Source organism: Strongylocentrotus purpuratus, unplaced genomic scaffold (assembly GCF_000002235.5).
Source record: "Strongylocentrotus purpuratus isolate Spur 01 unplaced genomic scaffold, Spur_5.0 spur5_scaffold_14, whole genome shotgun sequence".
Classification (NCBI taxonomy): Eukaryota; Metazoa; Echinodermata; class Echinoidea; order Camarodonta; family Strongylocentrotidae; genus Strongylocentrotus; species Strongylocentrotus purpuratus.
Window position 1 is genome coordinate 18,275,260 of NW_022145599.1, and position 20,420 is coordinate 18,295,679.

The 20,420-nt window shown below is 37.7% G+C and overlaps 1 protein-coding gene across 2 annotated transcripts in view; it reads left to right on the forward strand.

Moving 5' to 3' along the window:
- The window catches only part of LOC578206 (neurotrypsin), a 37,837-nt gene extending 18,625 nt beyond the window's left edge, over positions 1-19,212 (forward strand). The window contains exons 1-7 of one of the 2 annotated variants that reach the window (XM_030984356.1): positions 3,689-4,107; positions 9,745-10,056; positions 10,590-10,901; positions 12,306-12,338; positions 14,044-14,376; positions 16,143-16,207; positions 17,893-19,212. In XM_030984356.1, the coding sequence (XP_030840216.1) occupies positions 4,041-4,107; positions 9,745-10,056; positions 10,590-10,901; positions 12,306-12,338; positions 14,044-14,376; positions 16,143-16,207; positions 17,893-17,997 (1,227 nt within the window). In that variant the 5' untranslated portion in view covers positions 3,689-4,040 and the 3' untranslated portion in view covers positions 17,998-19,212. Of the gene's footprint in view, positions 1-3,688; positions 4,108-9,744; positions 10,057-10,589; positions 10,902-12,305; positions 12,339-14,043; positions 14,377-16,142; positions 16,208-17,892 lie in introns of those variants that run through there. The other variant, XM_030984355.1, reaches the window with a different exon arrangement.
- The last annotated feature ends 1,208 nt before the right edge of the window (positions 19,213-20,420 follow it).

A 20,420-nucleotide genomic window follows, 5' to 3' on the forward strand; every position in this document is an offset into this window, starting at 1 on the left:
GTATTGGTTTTAAGCTAAAACTGATTCGGCCTTAAAATTGATTTTTAAAATCGAAATTGATTTTAGTTGATGAAACATCGCCCTGGTCTATCCCTTCAATTATTTTGCTGAATTGTTTATTAGATTCTGAAAAGCTTCTTTTGGCGTTAATTCGCCATGGCATGGCTATTTCGCTTGACAAGTTGAGGTAAGCAGTTTTTCCCATGAAGTAAACTTCGCTGTACTGACAAGATTTGCAGTCCGAGTCCCTGTGCGGCACTACATTAACCTGTAGGAAAGAAATTCTTTGTTGCTTGAGCGTCTTGTGGTAGTAGCATTGGTAAAGCCGGGTATCGTCTGATCCCAGACCCCTCGGGGCATGCAGGGAGAACAGTATTAATATTGATGATACAACAATATTAGAGATAACACAGGGTTCAGAATACGGCCCCAGGGGTTCCGGGTGGAGCCTCACGATTCTCCCGAGTTTATTTAATTTTTAAGAGAAAAATTATTTCTAAAATTAAATGAAAGGTCTCTTGAAAGTCAAATAGACCTTTCAAAATGACATAAACGGTCTAAAAAGAATAACAACTTTTGCTGGTATCATTAGTAAAAGCGGAATTAGCACCTACAGCAGGGTCCGCAGAACGGCCGGGCTCGGCCCCCCCCCCCCCCCAAACACACACACCCACTTTTTTGTGGACAAAGTATGGGTACAAAGAATGAAAAGAAGAGAAAGAGAGAGGGAGAGTAAGAAAGAAAAAAAGAATGACGCTATATCGTTAATGGTTATTGTCAAAATCATACTTGCTGGCGACTTGGAAACGGAAACCGCACTTTGGAACGCATTTCAAAGGACTAGTAAAGTATATAGGCCGTATGCATAGCAAGTCATAGATATGATAAACGCCCATACAGGGGGTATGGGTGGAGGCCGATATACTTTAGTTGACTGACTTGATCTACCGTATAGAATATTACATAATCGTAGTGGTAGTTACTAGTAACGGGAGGGGGGGGGGGCGTCAGGCGCGGTTCCAGGCGGCGGAAGGGGAGGGGGCCCAAAGAGGGGGCCCAATTCGTGAGAAAATATTGAGCGGCGAAACAGCTAGCCGGTGATTATGCGGAAGGGGGGGGGGGGGTAAATAGCACAATCGTGATACATTCCGTTTAAAAGGGACTTGGTAGCATTGTTCATTTTAGAGAAAATGGTGCTAAGGTAGTGATTTCGATGCTATTATATAATTAAAGATTAATTAAGAGAAATTAAGATAATTAAGAGAAAAACAGACCATTATTAATGATAACAATTTAGAAAAACTGATTTTATCGATTCCTTAATTCTCTCAACTATATTATATCAATTTAATTATAATTCAGGTGAATTTAAATCTTCACAAAGTGCATGAATTGGCTCTATATGCCATTCCAGACATGTAAGTGTTGAAAGATTAAAAACAAAAACCTGTCTTATGACTAATTTTCATGGAAAAACGGTTGGGAAAATTCAAATATGGTTGGGAGAATTTTCTGTTAGAGAGTGTTGCACAGTGATGCCTTCAAAGAAATCCATAAATATCTTTGTGGCTTGAGAATTTGTTTCAGGATTGTTTGCATGTTAGAGGGTTAGTACAGTCATGGACCTACTACAAATAGACACGAACGGTACCATAATATATTCATACACCTGACTCTGTCAAAAGTATCATAATGACATTCCAAACATGCTTCCAAGCTTTGATCTCATCACGACCGCCGCCAGTCAGCCATAAAAAAACAGAACTGTGCCTTGAAGAATCTACCAAATGCCTGCGCAAAAGAAACTGAATCGCTTAAAATCACGGAAATGCATGTGCAGTTGTGGCGTACATATAAATATTGACGTATATGAAGTTTTCAATAGGAAATTAGAAGTAGTTTACAAGCGAAACCTGTAAATTTGGCTGAAACACAATAATTTCAAACTTCATTTTAAAACATATCCTATCCATTTCCAAGGAATAGAAGGTAATAGGACAGTAAAGAATATGTATTTTTCAAAGTTTGGTATCAATTTGTCCACTTTTTTAATCATCAATCTAATATCACACAAATTGTCATAATTTGGGGTTCACTGCTCCTCTAACTGGTCTTAAATCACGATACTTTTCCTGAAACTACACTCTGGGCCCTGGCCCAGCGAAAAGAATCTGGGGAAATGTAAAAGGTTCTTTTGTCTGTGATGATGCGTGATTACATAATCAGCATTGTCGCGTCAAATGAATGTTCTCATCAACATACACATTATCAGGTGGCGGTGGTCATGATATGATCAAAGAAAGACTCTCATTATTAGTCCATCTGTAGTAGGGTCCATGGTACAGTAAAAGGAATATAATAAGTAACATTTCATACATTATTTCTTGTGTCGGGTATAAAGGGCGTGTCTGCTATTACTGAATGAGATGGAGTGTTACATCTCAGGGCTTTTGTGCTCTTTGAAAGGAGCACACAATGGGGGCAGTGCGATTAAAAGTGCAAGGGATGAATTATAGTTTTTATCACTCACAATGGCTATCCAGGGGACCTCAGGCGGATTGGTTTCCAATAATGGTGGATAGTGTATTCTTTGAAGAGTATTTTAAATTGAATGGAACGTCTCAACTCAGTAAGCATGGCTGAGATTTGTAAAAGCTGTTTTTAAAAACAATATTCTGGTGAAAAGCAGAGCTTATTCTAAAAAAAAAAATCGTCCTTAGGAGAAAATATGAGTTTTATGTAGTTTAAGCTTCTAACAACCACTCATGTGGACTTTTCTTAATTTCTAAATTTTAATTTACTACATTTCTTGCTGTCTGCTGCCTCGAGGCTCGAGATCACTGGAGCAAAAAAGGTAAAAATGGCTAGAGATTTATTCAGGATTGTTTGCATGTTAGAGGGTTAGTGCAGTAAAAGGAATATAATAAGTAACATTCCACACAGTTTTACTTGTGTCCGGTATAAAGGGCGTGTCTGCTATTGCTGAACGAGATGGAATGTTAAATCTGATTCCTCTGTAATGTATTGAATATTAATCAAAGGACATGGCGCAATAGGCCATTTTCGTAATGTAGCCAAATTTAATGCATAAGTCTTTGTGAAGTGCCTCAATACAAATTATTTAATTTACCTGGTAAAAATAATAGTATCTCAATAGACATAATCCAAACTGCATACATTAGTTGTTGCCAGGTTGGACAAACATTATGGCTTGACCTACGGCTAAAAAGGTGTCCTCTTACCCCCCCCCCCCCCCCCCCGCTTATTCAGCGACTAGCTGAGTCGTTGCGATTTTTGGGGGGACTAAAACAAAAATATATATGTTCTCTTACCCCCTGTGTGCCCCCCCCCCCCCAGGAAGAAATTCCTGGATCCGCCCCTGTTTGTAGTAATTTAAAGCAGCCTAAGAAAAATACAAGCATGGCATGTTGAAGAATGTAATAAACAAGCATGGTATGTGAACGGCTGTTTATAGTTGCCATAAATAGAACAGTGAGTAATGGCATTGGCATGTATGGTATGCATCGAATAAACGTGTATAAATGCAAGAGCATAAAAACATTCGATACACAATCCAGAATGAATACATTTTATAGAACATTGTTAGCTAGTCCAAAAAGTCAGGGAATAATACAATCGTACAACCAAGCTTCCAAATAGAACACGGGGTCACCACTTCAGAGAAATGAATGTGTCGCTACAATCCATTTATCATCTCGGTCTAGTTTATTTAACTTGTTTATCATCGTTGCATTTGAATGGCTGTGAGCAAATTTGTTGTAGAAATGTGACACTTGTAATTATTGATAAAAAGTTTTATAATAACAGGGCTCAGGTACGTATTCTTCGAAACAGTTTTGTTACAGCCACCATGGTCAGCTGGTTTACGTGAAAGGGGGGATAGATATTTCGAATCCTTTCAAATCTCTGAAGGAGATGTTCCCTTTGTTATCATGTCACTATAAAAACGCACCTCATTCAAGAACTAGCAACACTTTTCATCGATACATCCTACCTGAAGGTCCTGGTTGAATCGTGCTATGATGGAAGGCTACACTATACTCTCGCTTCTTCTCTGCCTCAGTGTTGCAAGCGCCATCCCTAATGGTAAGGTATACATTTCTTTAATTCACTTTTCATTCATCCATTCACTGCCAACATTTTAGATACGTTTCATTTCAGCATCAAGACAATAACTATACAATTTGGGGCCAATAGCAAAAGTTTGTTTGTTTATTTATTTAAATACAACTTAGCATAGCTGTTTTTCAGCATGTCCGTACATGGTACATTAAAATACATATGCATAAACAGATACAACACATGATTAAATAATAACAAATACATAATTTCAAAATATGTAAATGTCAAACAAAAAAATACATATTTAAAAAAATCTATATAATGCAAGTTAAACAACAGAAGAAGAAGAAAAAGGAAACAAAATCATGTATACAGTGCGAACCAGAAAAAATGAACCGAGAATTATCGATGTTTACTTTAAACAAACAGAACTTTGTTATTCCTGGCTAATTTTTCCTGATTGTGGTGTCATATGAAAGAGCAGAAAATGAACTCTCTAGAAATGTGAATTTTCCTTCGATTGATACCGCCCACCAAATGAATTTTGGGTTTCCTTCCTTCAAATTGCTTTAAATCACTCATGCACTCTAAACTTTACAAATATGTGTCATTTATTAATTATAATTAAATCGATAATTCTCGGTTTTGTTTTTTCTGGGTCGCACTGTATAATTAGAAAGGGTGGGGGTATAATTGAGATATCAATCTGCTGAAAATATTTAAGTTACTTGCTATTACACGGATTGATTCTGGGAGTTCATTAAACAGTTTGATACCAATATAAAATGAACTATTTTCAAGAAATCTTGTCCGAGGTGTGTCCAAGTGAAGAATACATTTGTGGTTGCGTAATGAATAAGAACTTTCCTTAACAGTTATTTTCGAACAAAGAGATGGTGTTGCTAGGTTATGGATCCGTTTAAAAATTAAAATCAATAAGTCCTTCGTAATCTTATTGCTAATGCAATAAATGTTGACATTGTTATGTTACTAGTCAAGTTTGGCCCCATTAAAAACTCTATGATCTATTACATTAAATGTATCATTAAGAATCATTAAGAAAAATCATTGAATAACAAATAAGTAGTTTGGGATTTGCACTAACCTAGAACATTTTGAATGAATTTGAATCTTTGAAACGCTACTATTACGACTACTCATACTATCGCTTATTGAGGAGCGCTAAAAACAAAAGTACCATAGCTTTTACAAAATTTGAAAAATTCGAAGAGAAACTTACAATGTGTACGTTATCAAGTAACATATAATTACAATAGATTTCAGCAATAGCACTCTCTGTTTGAGTTATTGGCACTTGAGTAAAGTTTACGTGTCGTTCTGTTTCCGAAGTTAAATAATAACGCACCCGGAGAAAGGACTTGTGGCACTGGTTTGTTTTAACTATGACCAAAAAGCTAAATGACCCTTTGACAGCCTGAAACTTTACAAAGATAAAGAATTCGAAATTAGTTACAACTTTTTCTTGTAGCATGGACCTAGGTTAACCTCCCATAGCTTAACGAAAAATGTTCAGCGTTGCTTTATGTGCATTAGGTATCCCTGAACAGCCAATTGTTTACGGAATTTTGTAACAAAATTGACATACCTCTTTGGTTGGAGCCGAAACAAATATATACCCACAAACAATATGTTTTTTTTCTATTGATGATTAATGAGCATGGGTGGATCTTAAAGAAAGTTAACAGTAATCTGAATTAACTCTTGTATTTTGATGGAACAGTGCAATTGAAAATGGTGTTTCGGACGTTACATTTTCTGTAAACAATGTAGACCCTCATTTAACCCACTAGAACAATCAATTAATGAGATTGTTTATGGTTTGAATAAGCTTATTAGTTACTCCAAGTCATTAAATTAAAAGAAAATATAATTTTATTGTAGTAGCGCTTATATGAGAAATATATTCAAAATTTGAAAAAGTTGTCTCATTTTCCGTAAACAATTTTGTAACGTCCGAAACAACTTTCAATTTGAAGTAGCAGAAAATATATGAACTGCAGGACCTATCTTTCGTAACATTTTTTAAACATTTCATGGCGGCTACCCACCAAAAAATAAATTTGTAATACATCATTACAATACTATTTTATAGTTAAAACCAATTTTCCGTTAACAGTTGTAACGTCCGAAACAAATGTAACGTCCGAAACAAAAAATACCAAATAAATGATGATAATCCATATTTGAGGGTATCTGGAGTGAATAAATCATTATGAAATAAGTTACAGTTTTGTTATACAATTACCTGTATCCAGCGGCGGATCCAGCCGGCGACAATAGGGGGGGGGGGGGGCAAATCTTTAGAAAATATTTAGCGGTGAATCAGGCAACCGAACGGCGAATGAGGGGGGGGGGGGGGGGGGGGGGGGGGTAAGAACACATATGTTTTTTTTGGGGGGTCCAGTTTTTGGGGAACATTTTTGTGCCGACTCAGCCGGCCGGTAAATAAGCGGGGGATTTGTAAAAGATTTGTAAAAGTTGTTTTTACAAAGAAGATTCGGGTGAATAGCAGTGCTTATTCAAACGAATATTCGCATCAATTTGAATCACAATCATTATTTGTCGCTTAATCCCTTTTAATGACCTTGTTTTCTTTCTCGTTTGCAAGGGGAGAAGAAGATATGTCACGTTAAAGACATCATAAAGATCAGTGTTGTATGCGTATATATTATACACAGGCCAGTAACAGCTATGTAGCTTGTAAATTTGTAAGAGGGAAAATGCTGATTGAAATGATAATGATGAAATAGCAAATAATTGAGGAGTATCATTGGTACCAATTCAATGGATATTTGTATAAAAAAGAGCCCCAGTACTAAAAGAGCCCCCGTGAGAAGGCTCACGGGGGCTCTTTTTTGGGGGGAAGAGCCCCCGTGGACAAAAAATCAATTTGAGCCCTGCGTATCAGTATTTGTATTAGCTAATATAAAGTTATAATTCTTTATTCAGTTCAGTATAATGCTTTTCCTCAAAAAAAGTTTCGCTATTTTTTAGGGTTGAGACGCTAAGAAATGGTTTCAAATGTACATTACACGAACCCTGAACCATTGCAAAATGATGGTGGTTCTCTCTCTCTCTCTCTCTTTATTTTAATCATGCATTATCAACTACATATAAAGCAGCAACCAAAAACTTAGGGTTATCTGAGATAGGTGAAAGTAAGAGTTAAAAAGAAAGTCGTGCTAAAAACGGCGCTTCACTTACCCCCCCCCCCCCTGAAAAAAATAAAATAGATTAGTAGTCCTCCTCTCCAGCATCCCCCCCCCCCCCCGCTTTAATATCACATTTTTACTTGGCAGCCCAAGGGGGCCGGGGTGGGAGGAGGGGGTTAAACCCCCTAACCCCACCCCCCGTAGATCTGCCCATGTTACCATATCATTCCACGACATCTTGGTCTTCCTCTTCTTCTCAATAGGGACTTTTAGATTTGCGTGGACGTGTTACGTCCTTTTAAGGCACTGGCAGTCACATGTGACGTCCTTTTAAGCACTGGCACTGCCTTAAAAGGAGGTCACACGTTGCAGTCCACGTTCTCATCGTGCAAATCTAAAAGTCCCTAATTTTGATTTACTGGTCGAGGTTCATTATTTGCTGGTCATTTGAAATCACCAGATTTCAGCGGGTTAACGCTTTCACAACGAAAAACTTCTCCATTTCATGTTTCTGCCCTTGCGTGATCGCCTCCAGCTCCAGCAGACATGGCGCGGCAGCGTGCACACGTACTGTTACTAACGGTGCAGTAGGCCTATAACCACTGCTGACGGCGGCACTGCACTGCGAGCTGAATCGGTAATAATAGGCCTACTCATAAAACGAGAAATTTTGCACGCTTATCGAAGTTCCATTTCATTGGTTTAAGGTTTGAAAATTGAAACTCAATATTGTGTTAAAGTTATAACAGAAAAGATAATCTTTATTTTATAATTCCACGGGGGCGATTTTTAATTTTGCAATCGCCCCCGTGAGCAACCTGACGCGGGCGATTCCCGGCCCCCCCCCCCACTCATGGGTCGGAATGACCGCATGCGTGTTGCCAAAATGTCCGGTAAAGGGGTACTTTTCGTGCGACAAAGTCCGGCCCGAGAATTGTAAAAAAAGGGGTATATTTGACTTTTCACCCGGAGATTTCTTTTAAAAGGGGGTGTTTTTTCTTTTTTTCTCTCATCTCTTTGAACTCCTGAGAAATTGTTCCGAATTTAGGGGGGTACATTGAGCATTTTTCCTGATTTAGGGGGGTCTCCAAGGCAGGAAAAGCCCGCGAAAGGGGGGGGGTCGGAAATGTTGGCAGTCCTCAGATAGGGGGTGCTTTCAAAAAGAGGGAACGAGCATATGCGTACCCTAAATAAAACTGAGTGGGGGGGGGGGGGGCGGGGGCGATTATGTAGCTCACGGGGGCGAATCGCCCACCGCCCCCGTGTATTTTGAGCGCTGCTGATACGGGCTAAAGACAATGTGGTATCGGCACAGTAAGATCGGGTATTTTTTATCAAGGTATTCCAAAATGACATTCTGATAATCAACATTTTGTTCTGTATTCATATGTTTATACGCATAATACAACTGATCTTTATAAAGAAGAAAAAAAAAACCCTGATCTTTATGATTTCTTAACGGTGACATAGCTTCTTCTACCCGGCAAAAAAAAGTTTGTTTAATAAAAGGATCATGCGACAAATAAGCAAAGATTTTTTTTTGAATAAGCAATGCTTTTCACCAGAATCTTCTTTGTGAAAACGACTTTTACAAATCTCAGCCATGCAATTCTGTCTGCCACTGTGCTGTAAGATCACTTTCAGATTAGGAGAAGTGTATTCTTTGATGAGTATTTTAAATTGAATGGAACGTCTCAACTCAGTAAGCATGGCTGAGATTTGTAAAAGTTGTTTTTACTAAGAAGATTCTGGTGAATAGCAGTGCTTATTCAAACAAATATTTGCATCAATTTGAATCACAATCATTATGTCGCTTAATCCTTTTAATGACCTTGTTTTCTTTCTCGTTTGAAAGGGGAAAAGAAGCTTTGTCACGTTAAAGGCATCATAAAGATCAGTGTTTTATGCGTGTATGATGTATACACAGGCCCCGTTACGTGGAACGTGTATCAAAGTGGGGGGCTACAGTATTTACGATCAGGTAGAGGGTAGCGATGTTGAACATTTATTTTCATAAGTACATTTTATAGGTGAAAATACAATTTCTGTTTAAAATATAATACAAGCGAGTACCGTATCATCTCTTCCTCTAACATATGGCAGATTTGTTTTGTAGAGCAAAGTCGGTGAAAGTTGCGTTATTGCGTTCTGGACTCACCAAAATAATAACCAAATCTCACGCACGAACCAGGTTGGTATCCGAAAGTTTGCATCGTCTACTGGTTAAAATTTCAATGATTTACACATCTATCCAATCTGTCCATATAATGTAACAGTAACGACCCATCTGTGACCTGGGGCGGATCCAGCCGGCAGCAATAGGGGGTGGGGCCAATTTTTTTGTTCACAGACGCTGATAACACGTAGGGCCATGCATATTCGATATTGGCATTGTTGAACAATGCTTTTAAGCATAATTATAAACCGTTTTTAATGACCATTGCAGAATTATTTTATTTCATATATTCAATTCAAATATCCCTTTCAGAATTGCGACTTGCCGGCGAAGGTAGCTCCTCCAGTCAAGGTCGACTCGAGGTCTATGCCAATGGGGATTGGGGAACAGTATGCGACGATCTTTGGGGGCTACAGGACGCTAATGTAGTGTGCAGGCAGTTGGGCTTCCCTGGAGCTTCTGAATATACGGCAATGGCATGGCCTTTCGGCGAAGGCTCAGGACAGATCAACCTGGACAATGTGGCGTGTGTAGGCGACGAAACGTCAATCATGGACTGTCCGCAGAACGAAATCGGGAACCACAACTGCGGTCATCGGAGCGATGCTGGAGTTGTATGTCACGGTAAATCACCTAAATCTATAAAAAAAAAACTTACTTTTGGTCCTGCTCCGATTTTTTCTTCTTCCGTGCTTGGTTTCGTCATCACGGCAGAAACGAATCTGATGGGGGGGGGGGGGGTTCAGGGGGCTCAAATCCCCCGCTTCTAAACAAATACAAATTAATAAATACAAATCATCAAGCACTCAACCTCGCCCAACCCAAATCAAATCGATTATAAAGAATTAAAGCAAAGGACGTACAGACAATCACTGTAAGAGCATCTTGTCCCCCAAGGCCTCACCCCGTCCAACAACAAAAAAAAACCACTCAAAGATTTTTACTTCTTGGAGGCACTTCAAGATCATTTTGAAGCGCAATTTTTTTAGGGTTTCAATATTACACCACATTACAGACGCTGATAGCACGTAGGGCCATGCATGCATATCAGATATTGGCATTGTTGAACAATGCTTTTAAAAACAATTATAAACCGTTTTTCATGACCATTGCAGAATGATTTAATTTCATATATTCAATGCAAATATCCCTTTCAGAGGTACGACTTGCCGGATCAGGTAGCTCCGCCAATCAAGGACGAGTCGAGGTCTATGCCAACGGGGAATGGGGAACAGTATGCGACGATTCTTGGGGGCTTGAGGACGCTAATGTAGTGTGCAGGCAGTTGGGCTTCCTTGGAGCTTCTAACTTTACGGTAGAGGCCGAGACTTTCGGTGAAGGCTCAGGAAAGATCTTCATGGACAATGTGGCGTGTGAAGGCGACGAATTTTCAATCAAGGACTGTCCGCGGAACAAAAACGGGTGGCACAACTGCGATCATGAGGAGGATGCTGGAGTGATATGTCAGGGTAAATCACCTAAATCTCCAAACAAAATCTTGCTTTTGCTCCTGCTCCAATACTTTTTCTTCCGTGCTTTCGTCATCACGGCAGAAGCGAATCTGATTGGGGGGGGGGGGGTTCAGGGGGCTCAAATCCCCCCCCCCCGCTTCTAAACAAATACAAATTAATAAATACAAATCTTCAAGCACTTGACCTCACCCAACCCAAATCAAATCTATTATAATGAATTAAAGCATAGGACGTACAGACAATCAATGTAAGAGCCCCTTGGCCCCCAAGGCCTCACCCCGTCCAAAAGATTAACAAAATTAAATCTTCTAGAACCACGCCTTGATAGACATAGAATGAAAGTTAGGGTTTGAGAAAGGGTTTTATGGATACGTTTATACTTATAGGGTGAAGTTTTTGTGTTTTGTCCGGATTCGAAGTTAGACATTCGGTTAGTACGGGATATGGACCAAGGAACAATTGTCGCCCTGGATGGGTCGTTCAATTAACCCACATAATGAGCAATGGGAAAAGTGTGTTATATATATCTATATATATATATATGCAGTGCGTCCCAGTAAAAATGAAACCGAGAACTAACGATGTTTTATCATAACTTAATCAACTCATATGATGTATATTTCACGCATGGATGATTGAAGAAAGTGTACCAAAAAGTCATGTGGCGAACCGTGTCTAAAATTCAAAGAGAGAAATCATATTTCTAGAAAGTTCATTTTCTGCCCTTTTATATGACACCTCAATCTGCAATAGTTTATACTGCTGGTTGCTAGGTCGGACAAGCCGACTGATCTATGCGGAATAAGCCTCGGCGGGGAAGACCCAGGGATCTGACGCGGGCGGGTGCATTCGCACGTTGTGGGTCTCTCTGGGAGCAGGCACGCGCAAGATTTGATGCACGCTGACGATGGTTTAGTATCTAATTTATACTGGGAACCTCGCTCAACAAGCCTTGCTTTTCTGAAATTCCCCTTGTTTTCCTCTAAGTTAAATCACGCAAATATGAAATGTTTTATCCTAAAACTTAAATCTACTTCGTAAACTTATTTTGTATCGTATAGATACTTAAAAAATGCCTTGTATAGGTAATAATAATTATATTGACAGGGCTTCTTTCGGGGTACATCAGAAATATTGACCGTGCTAAGACCATAATGCCCTTGTCTTCGACTCAGGGCAATATGATCTTAGATTGGTCAATATTTCTGATATATCCCTCAAGCCCAGTCAATACTGTATGTATGCTGTATATGTGTTATTTTTATGTTGGATATTTGAGTAGAAAACTAAATGAAATAAAATTTTAAAAAACTAATATAAAAAAACTGATTGCTTAACTGTAAATATTATGCGAAATCAAAATCAACGATAAAAGATAAATTTATTTTTCACATTCCACAGTGCAAGATAATGGTGCAACTTCTGAACCAGCAGGTGAGAATATTTTATTTTACCTACTTAATATTGTGAAAAGTTAAATACGCTCATGTTATAGGCTAAAATATAAATGAAAACTCAATTATCCCTCCCATCCTTCTGCTCCCAGGGGAAATACCGGGGAGGGGGTTGAACAAAAATAGTCTTTCTTCTCTAGCTCTTCTGACAATCAGCCAGAATGAACCTCATGCATGAGAACTTTCCAATAATATTATTAGCAGCGGATCATGGGTTCTCTTGCAAAAGGATGGGACGGGCACAAGTTCTAAAATTATGTGAAGAGCAACAAAGACAGAAAAAAGAAAAGAAGAAACGAGGTCATTAGCTCATGCTTATTATCTTCGGCCTTTACCCCCCCCCCTTACCTCAGTATTAAAACTGTTTTTCCATGGAGGCCCTATACAAATTATAGGTTTAAAAAAAAATTAAATTGAAGTAATTTTATTTTGACTTACTTTGACCGATGCCGTCCACGCAGGCCAGGGGCCTCGTGATGGCTTCTGTATGGTGATGGTATGCAAAGTTTTTCTGTCCGCAGCCAGTCTTGATGCATCTGTCAGCCTTGGTATAGATCTTGCTTTGCAGTCCTCTTTTGTAATTTTAATTACTTACATATCTATCATGGATTATTATCATCATTTTTGTTTATACACCATGATATCAACACGAAAAAATAGTCGTTTTCCAGCTTATACAATTAAAATATACGTCCTTTCAAATCGAGTAATAGAAAACTAAAGCGGGAAAGCTTTAACACTTTTTTGGTTTGTTATTACTGAAAAGAACAATCTCTGATATTTCTTATATTAAAAATGTAATTTTCTCCAGTACAGATTTGCAAACGACTGTTTAGACTGGGCCTGTCTAACACTAAATGGGGGAGTTGGTTCTATACCGTGTGAGTCAAAAAAAAGTTTACACCTAGAAAATTGCTAATTATTTTAAAAATCATCTATGAACTGTAAATCATTATACATCTTATGAAAGAGTGTTTTATCCCAAATCCTTTGGTATCATTTTTGTGTGGTATGTTTTCACGCTTGGATGAGCAGGAGGCATTGTTTGCGAGAGTGCAAAAATCAACTTGCGCCAAAGTGATGCCTACAGTATGTATTATGTTGGGATTAGCGGAGTGAGAGAATGAATTTATCAAATGAAATGCATTGCATATGCTTTTTGCAGAAGCAAAGTCACGCACACACGCATGCGCGCACAAATGTTCGTTGATATTTGATATGTGTGGCATGATTGATTTTGTTAGGGATGTTATTTGGATCTGCAAAGACCGAATTAATACCCTTATCCCAATTGTTTTATTCAAAAATCACATAAGCAACTTTGGCGCAAGTCGAATTTTGCACTCTCGCTAAAAATGCCTCCTGTTCATCAAAGCGTGAGCACATAGGCCTACCACACAAAATGATACTAAATGATTCGGAATAAAACACTCTTTCATAAAATCTATAATAATTTACTGTTCATAGATGATTTTTAAATAATTAGCAATTTTCTAGGTGTAAACTTTTTTTGACTCACAATGTAGTGCGGTACCTTCACGAGGGAATGAAAGTTTGGGTTCGTTATTAATAATCGATGTTAATAATAACTTCATACTATTTAGTGGTAGTAGTATTGTTGTTAATATTATTATCAAAATTATCGTCATTACCTTCTTCGTCATCATTACATCCCTTCCATGCAGTCGTCCGGCTTGGAGGAGTAAATAAGCAAGACGATCTAGGACACGGCGTAGTCGAGGTCTACCTCGATGGACAGTGGGGAACAGTGTGTGGCATTGGATGGTCGCAAGAGGACTCCAATGTCGTTTGCAAGCAGTTGGGCTTCACTGACCCGGCCTTTTTACACTATGATTCTGTATGGAAGTTCTTTGGCTCAGGAACTGGATCGACTCTACTTGCCGATGTTGCTTGTACGGGCGAAGAGGCCTCAATCATGGACTGTCCGGCCGGCTCTACCGGGATTCCTTCCTCCTGCACCCACGAAAAAGACGCCGAAGTCCAGTGTCTAGAGTCAGGTATGTTCATGACAGGGACCCCAACGGCAACCATTTAGACAAAAAATCAGTAAACCTTTGCAGCCAAATAGGTTCAAGTTCAAGTTCATTAATTTTCCACATATTTGTATTTATGTTTCATATAGACATAACATAACCTCTTTGTACAGACTTTCCTAACAAACGATACAAATGGTGTTGTCTTAATAGTATTGTCATGATAATACTAAAGCATGCAAGTCAACTAAATCATAATGAATTTAATCCAATTCAATTCAATTCAATTCAATTCAATTCAATTTATTTCTGGTTTCAACAAAACATTACAAATCAATTATAAACATTTATTTACACAAATTAACGAATACATATTGGAAACAGAGGGGTCCACTAAAAAGCAATGCTTGTACAAATAGGTTTAAACACTTTATCATTTTTAAAGCGTATAGTGGAGGGGCCTACGTTAAAGCAAGGCTTGTTGTGGATATGCCCGGTGAATAAATAATTTACAGACAGCTAAGAAACGAAAATAATAACAGATGGGAGACGGAATGAATTATATATAAAGAGGTGACGGGAAGCGATCATTGGAAGGAAATATTTATAATGGGAAAATGGAGAACATTAAAAACGGCGATTATCGCACGATGAATATGAAGCCCTCAACGAGGCAATGCGTATAAAAGGCATAAGGGAGATTATGTAAAATCATCGTGCGGTCAGTAAATATTTTTCTAAAAATATTTACTGACCGCACGATGATTTTACATTGACTGTAGTGACTGTAGGTCAATTGCCTCCAATTTCCTGAAATATGTTCATGTAAATGTACCCTCCTAAATGTAATCAATGTATACACAACATCATTTGTTAAAAAATATACGTTATAACGGCAGGTTGACTGGGGAAAATACTGCCACGCATTGCACGATGATGGCACTTAATTTACTTTGCGTTATTTGCTATTTTCGAAGTATCTTACTGTTTGCTTTTCCGAAGTTTTGTCTGACTGCCTATGTCTGCGCACCTAACATATGACTCGAAATAAACATTCCTTTAAAGCTTATTCTGATAGCATTCATTATATTCTAAAGGGTAAGTGTACCGATCACCTTATCTAAATTCAAGCAAGAACAATTTATTATCTGAAGAAAAATGCGGCCGTGAGATTAATGCACTCAATAAAAAAATGATAATAACGACTCGCCGTTCTAGCTACCTGTAATTCAACAAATACAACAACAAAAAATGAAAAATACAGCCATTATATGTTCTATCTGATAACTGCCTTTCATGAAAACAAAAGTATTATAAAATGTAAATCATATTTCAACTAACACATTTGATAAATTTTTTCGGATAAATATTAGGAGGTACGTTCGTATTTGTTTGTTTTTGCAACTTTTCAATATGTTGTTGTTTTTTACATAGTGTTTTGTTTATCGTTTTTTTCTCTTTAACCTTGCGATAATGTGAATTTTAAATTTCAATTCTAGAATTATTGTTATTGTCATCAAAGCTGAGATTGCCTGGCTAGACATTTTAAGCATATGTATTAGTACAGTGATTGCTAAACGGTATGTAGAAGTTATTGATGAGTACAAAAAAGACTTAGGTAAAACAAAAATTACCATCTGATCACTATTGACGGAAAGTAGTTCTCATTTAGACGCAGGCGTTATGCATATTCGATGAGAGAATAGAATCTTGTTTTAAGTATAAATAATGCAACAGGAATGAATTGAAAACGTTTTTTAATCTCCCTTTTTCTGTAAATATTTCATCAGATAAGAAAAGGAAAATGGAAGATTTGGAGTTTTATGAAAAAGGAGACATGACAGAAGAAGAAAAGGTAAGGATCATCTTCAAAGACAGATAAGAATGGATGTGAACAATAATGATGTTTTGCTTTCAACTGCATGCAGTAAATGCACCATGTTGTGTGTGTATGTTTATATATATACAGTACGTGCAGTGATCAATTGTGGTGGCTTCTAATTCAAAAGTTGTAACCTATTTGGCATTGAATTATATTTAATGGTAAGGGGTAATAACAAATACGCTGTCTAATGATACTCTATGCTGCCACGGATAACTGAGCAGCAGACTTAAACAAAAAAAGTATTGTCAAAATCTTCCTGTACCAAGTTAATGTGGGTCAAAAGCCATTATGTGTGTGTTATCTCATTCCAAAACAATTGCTCATTTATTTGCATCGACATTCACTGACTATAAGCATAGGTCCATGCTATAATGCAGTTGAAAGGAAAAGGTGTTAATACCACCTTAAACTGAAGCAAATGCCAATTACAAGCTAAATCCATGATAATTACTTCACTATGATGATTACAATCTTGACTTTATTCGCAACCCTTGTTTAAGGTAACCCTTTTAATTGGGTGAAAACATAATAGATAAAGTTTATTTAGTATGTTATCTTTGTAATGAAAGTTTACTGTCAGTTTCGTTGATACTTATCGTCGTATATGTGTTTTTTCTTACAATTGGGTTTGGTAGTAACCTATGACTTTTCATTCGCTATTCGAGATCAAAACGTTATGCTCCTTATGCGTGTGAACTGCCGCAACGGAAAATGAGCAGAGAGAACTTAAATATCATGAGACAGGAAGTTAGTAGGCTTTCCTAAATCATTTAAGGTTATCCTTTAGATCGAAACAAGGCTCTGTGAAAGCCTAAGCTAATCGCCGCATTTTGAACAATGAAGCACTGTTGAAAGCACGAGGCATTATGTAACTTTTAAGAGGATATAAGACCAAAGAATTATATGCATACGGCCTGACCCACATTCGTTCCATTATCCCAGACTTATTACAAGGCGATTCAGACAACAAAGACGCTATAGTCACCCGTGGCAGAAATATTATGAATAGGGTATTATTGGACATGAATCTTAAACCCAAGATTAATACGATTCAATGATAAATGTAAATCCTTAGCTATGTCTTTTATGTGGGTTTCTCTTGCTTCTTGAGTATCCTGACAACGACTTAATTGTCTGATCGTCAGCCCATGTCCCTGGATAGACCTGGACCATCGGTTCTGTCCTGTCCTTCAGTTACAATACAGCTACATAGATCCTAAACGCCAACTTCTCGTTGGTGTTTACATATTTACACTGATTCAAATTTGTCCAATGCGAAATCGCAACTACTATCAAGCTGTCCTGTATCAGGTCAGGTCAGAGAAGATGATAAATAGAAAAACAATATATGTGTGAATAATTGATTGCAGTATTTTGAATTTGACGGCGTCGTTTTGTTAATGGTCCCATTGGTCCCATTTTACAAGTCATGTAAGTACTTCGTACATATGGTACATATGGTTATGTGTTATATTCGACTGCTAGTGAGTTCGCTGATTGAGCTTGCACGGTGCCAAAGACCCTCACAAAGATGTTGAAGCGTAACCTCTTAGTGTGCTTTGCTCACGCTGGCAGAGTATCATCATCTTTTTCATCATCATCATCATCTTTTTCATCATCATCGTCATCCTCGTGTTTTATTTTCTTACACACAGGTGGCTGCTGAAGAACGATCCAATGACAAAATGGATTCTGACTTGAAGAAGAAAGCTGTCCTCGAGGCTCTAGTTGATCTACTGGTCTATCTCGAGGACAAATAGATGATATAAGGCAGCGGACACACTGAACTTGGGGCGGACCGGGAGCTAAGATATAACATAGAGCGTTTTTCCTGCACGTTCGCTCGGCCGTTTATTTATTCACGGTTGGGTTTGGACGAGCCGAGACTACTTGTGGTGTCACTTCATATTGAAAGGTGTGACGCGTGATCGTTACAGCCAATTTGAAAATTTCCCCTTATTTTTGCATACTTTCAAAAAAAATTCCTCAACAATATAGAAAACATGATCCCTATTGAACAAAGAGGTGGTACAAATATTAGGCTCTAGATGAAATAATTATGTTAAACTTATCGAGTACACAGTCATAAAAAGATGCATTCACATTATTGCGACCAGACATCACCCCCTTTTCATCAAATTTTATGCTCTTAAACGAAAATCCCTTTCTTTTTTTCAAATCCGCGAACATTCTCGCAAATACCCATTTTACGCAAAATTTCGAATTAACATGTCCCGCACACGATGCCAATGACAGTGATACCACTGCGAATAAAGATTCGACACATTTTGAGAGAAGTGGTATTCCAGGGCCGTCCCCGAGTCTATACCCCCAAAATGATGGATTGTCTAAATTCTACTAACCTAGGTTTCTTACCACTGTGCTAACTGCTTTAACCCAAAACTTAATTCCTTTGAAGAGAAACCATCTTCATTAGGCCTCGTTCAGAAATGACGCGGCAAAACCAGGTGGTCTTTATGATGACGTAAAATGTAATAAGCGTCACTTTTCTGTATCTCATTACACGTAGCTCAGTAAAAACGCGCAGCATTTAAAAAAAAATGTTCTTCTATGTTTTACCGTTTCATATCTGAACGAGCCTTTATTAAGAGAGAGATAGAGAGTGAGAAAGAAAACTATTACTCAGTATTCTCAAGCCATATGGGGTGGGGAGCACATGTCTCAAAAATCGCTAACAAGCTCTCCTAAACCTCCCCGTTTTTTCTGTCTCTCCCCCGCTCTCCTCCTTTTTTTTTGCCATTTCTTTCTGTTTTGTTTAACCTTCATCTAAAATACAGTTTTATAAACACGGTTTTATCGTGGTGATATTTTTGCTATATAGATGATACCATTCTTTAATTTGTATTTGTAGAGGTTCATCTCAAACGTACATGCTTATGTAACTGAGCAAACTCTCCAACCCCCTGTATTTAACAATTCTTTCATTAAAACATTATATATTCATTGCAAGAAGATTATTGTTTGGTCTATTATTCTCTGTTGTCCTCACATGCGTAATGACTGATACACTCAAAGGCATTGAGTTGATACATGTGTCTTTCTTATTTTCTGATTATATGTCATTATATCCTGCATCAAAAATTTGTTGGCTTTTGATTGGTTGAGAGCTCGTCACATGACCAGAAATATTTGAACTATTTTTAAAAAGTACTATATGAGAGTACTATTTGGGAGGTACTATTTGGGAGTTGAAAAAAAATGTGAATTTTTTTTTTTTTGAATTGATTTTTTTTTTCTTTTCAAATCTTAAAGATAAACTTGAGTACTGGTAATGCGATTGCATTGTGAAAGAAAAGATGTGGAATGAATCAAAAAAGTTGATCATATATCATGTAAGTAATGGTGTGTAATGCAAGGTTCTAGAGTCATCGAAATCATCATAAATTTGGCAGAGTCTTGGTAAAGTAACAATCACTTACACAGATAGATGTATATGGGACAACACAGTACTACCAGTACTGCCAGTACTACCCCGATGTCCTTATCTTTCTATGCTCATTACTCAGCCAGTATACATTTTCTTCCAAAATTGTTTGGCACATGACATTTATTTGTAATCTTGAACATTCAGTGTAAGTTTCGTTAGATTCTGTGAGAATTCATTTTCTTTTTTTACCAGAACTCAAGTTTATTTGTATATTATTAGTTTATTATCATTATTATCTATCTGTACTTTATTTATAATTACATGATAGCAAAGACTTATACAATAGACGTGTACGTCACCTATTGATGCGTTCAACACAACTGCTTGAATGGAAAACCGTCACGCGTATAAAGGCCAGTTATGGTCATGCGATTGCATTGTGAAAGAAACGTGGTGGAATCGATCAAAAATGGTTGATTATTTAGCATATAAGTATTGGTGTGTACTGCAAGGTTCTGGAATCATCAAAATGATAAGAAATTTGGCCCAGTCTTGGTAAAGTTACAAGCACTGTACACAGAAATATGGGACTACGCGACCCGTGCGCGATATCTATCAGGTCCAAATAGATATGATAATTTACCAATTATATCAATTAGGCGGTTTCTCGGCAAAATTTTTATCATCACGTATTAGTCATTGTCAAAACATATTCTTTTACATGATTAGTAATAAGAGCTTCCATTTCATTTTTTGAGAGGGGGGCGTTTCCAAAACTGGTCTGTACCTTTAACC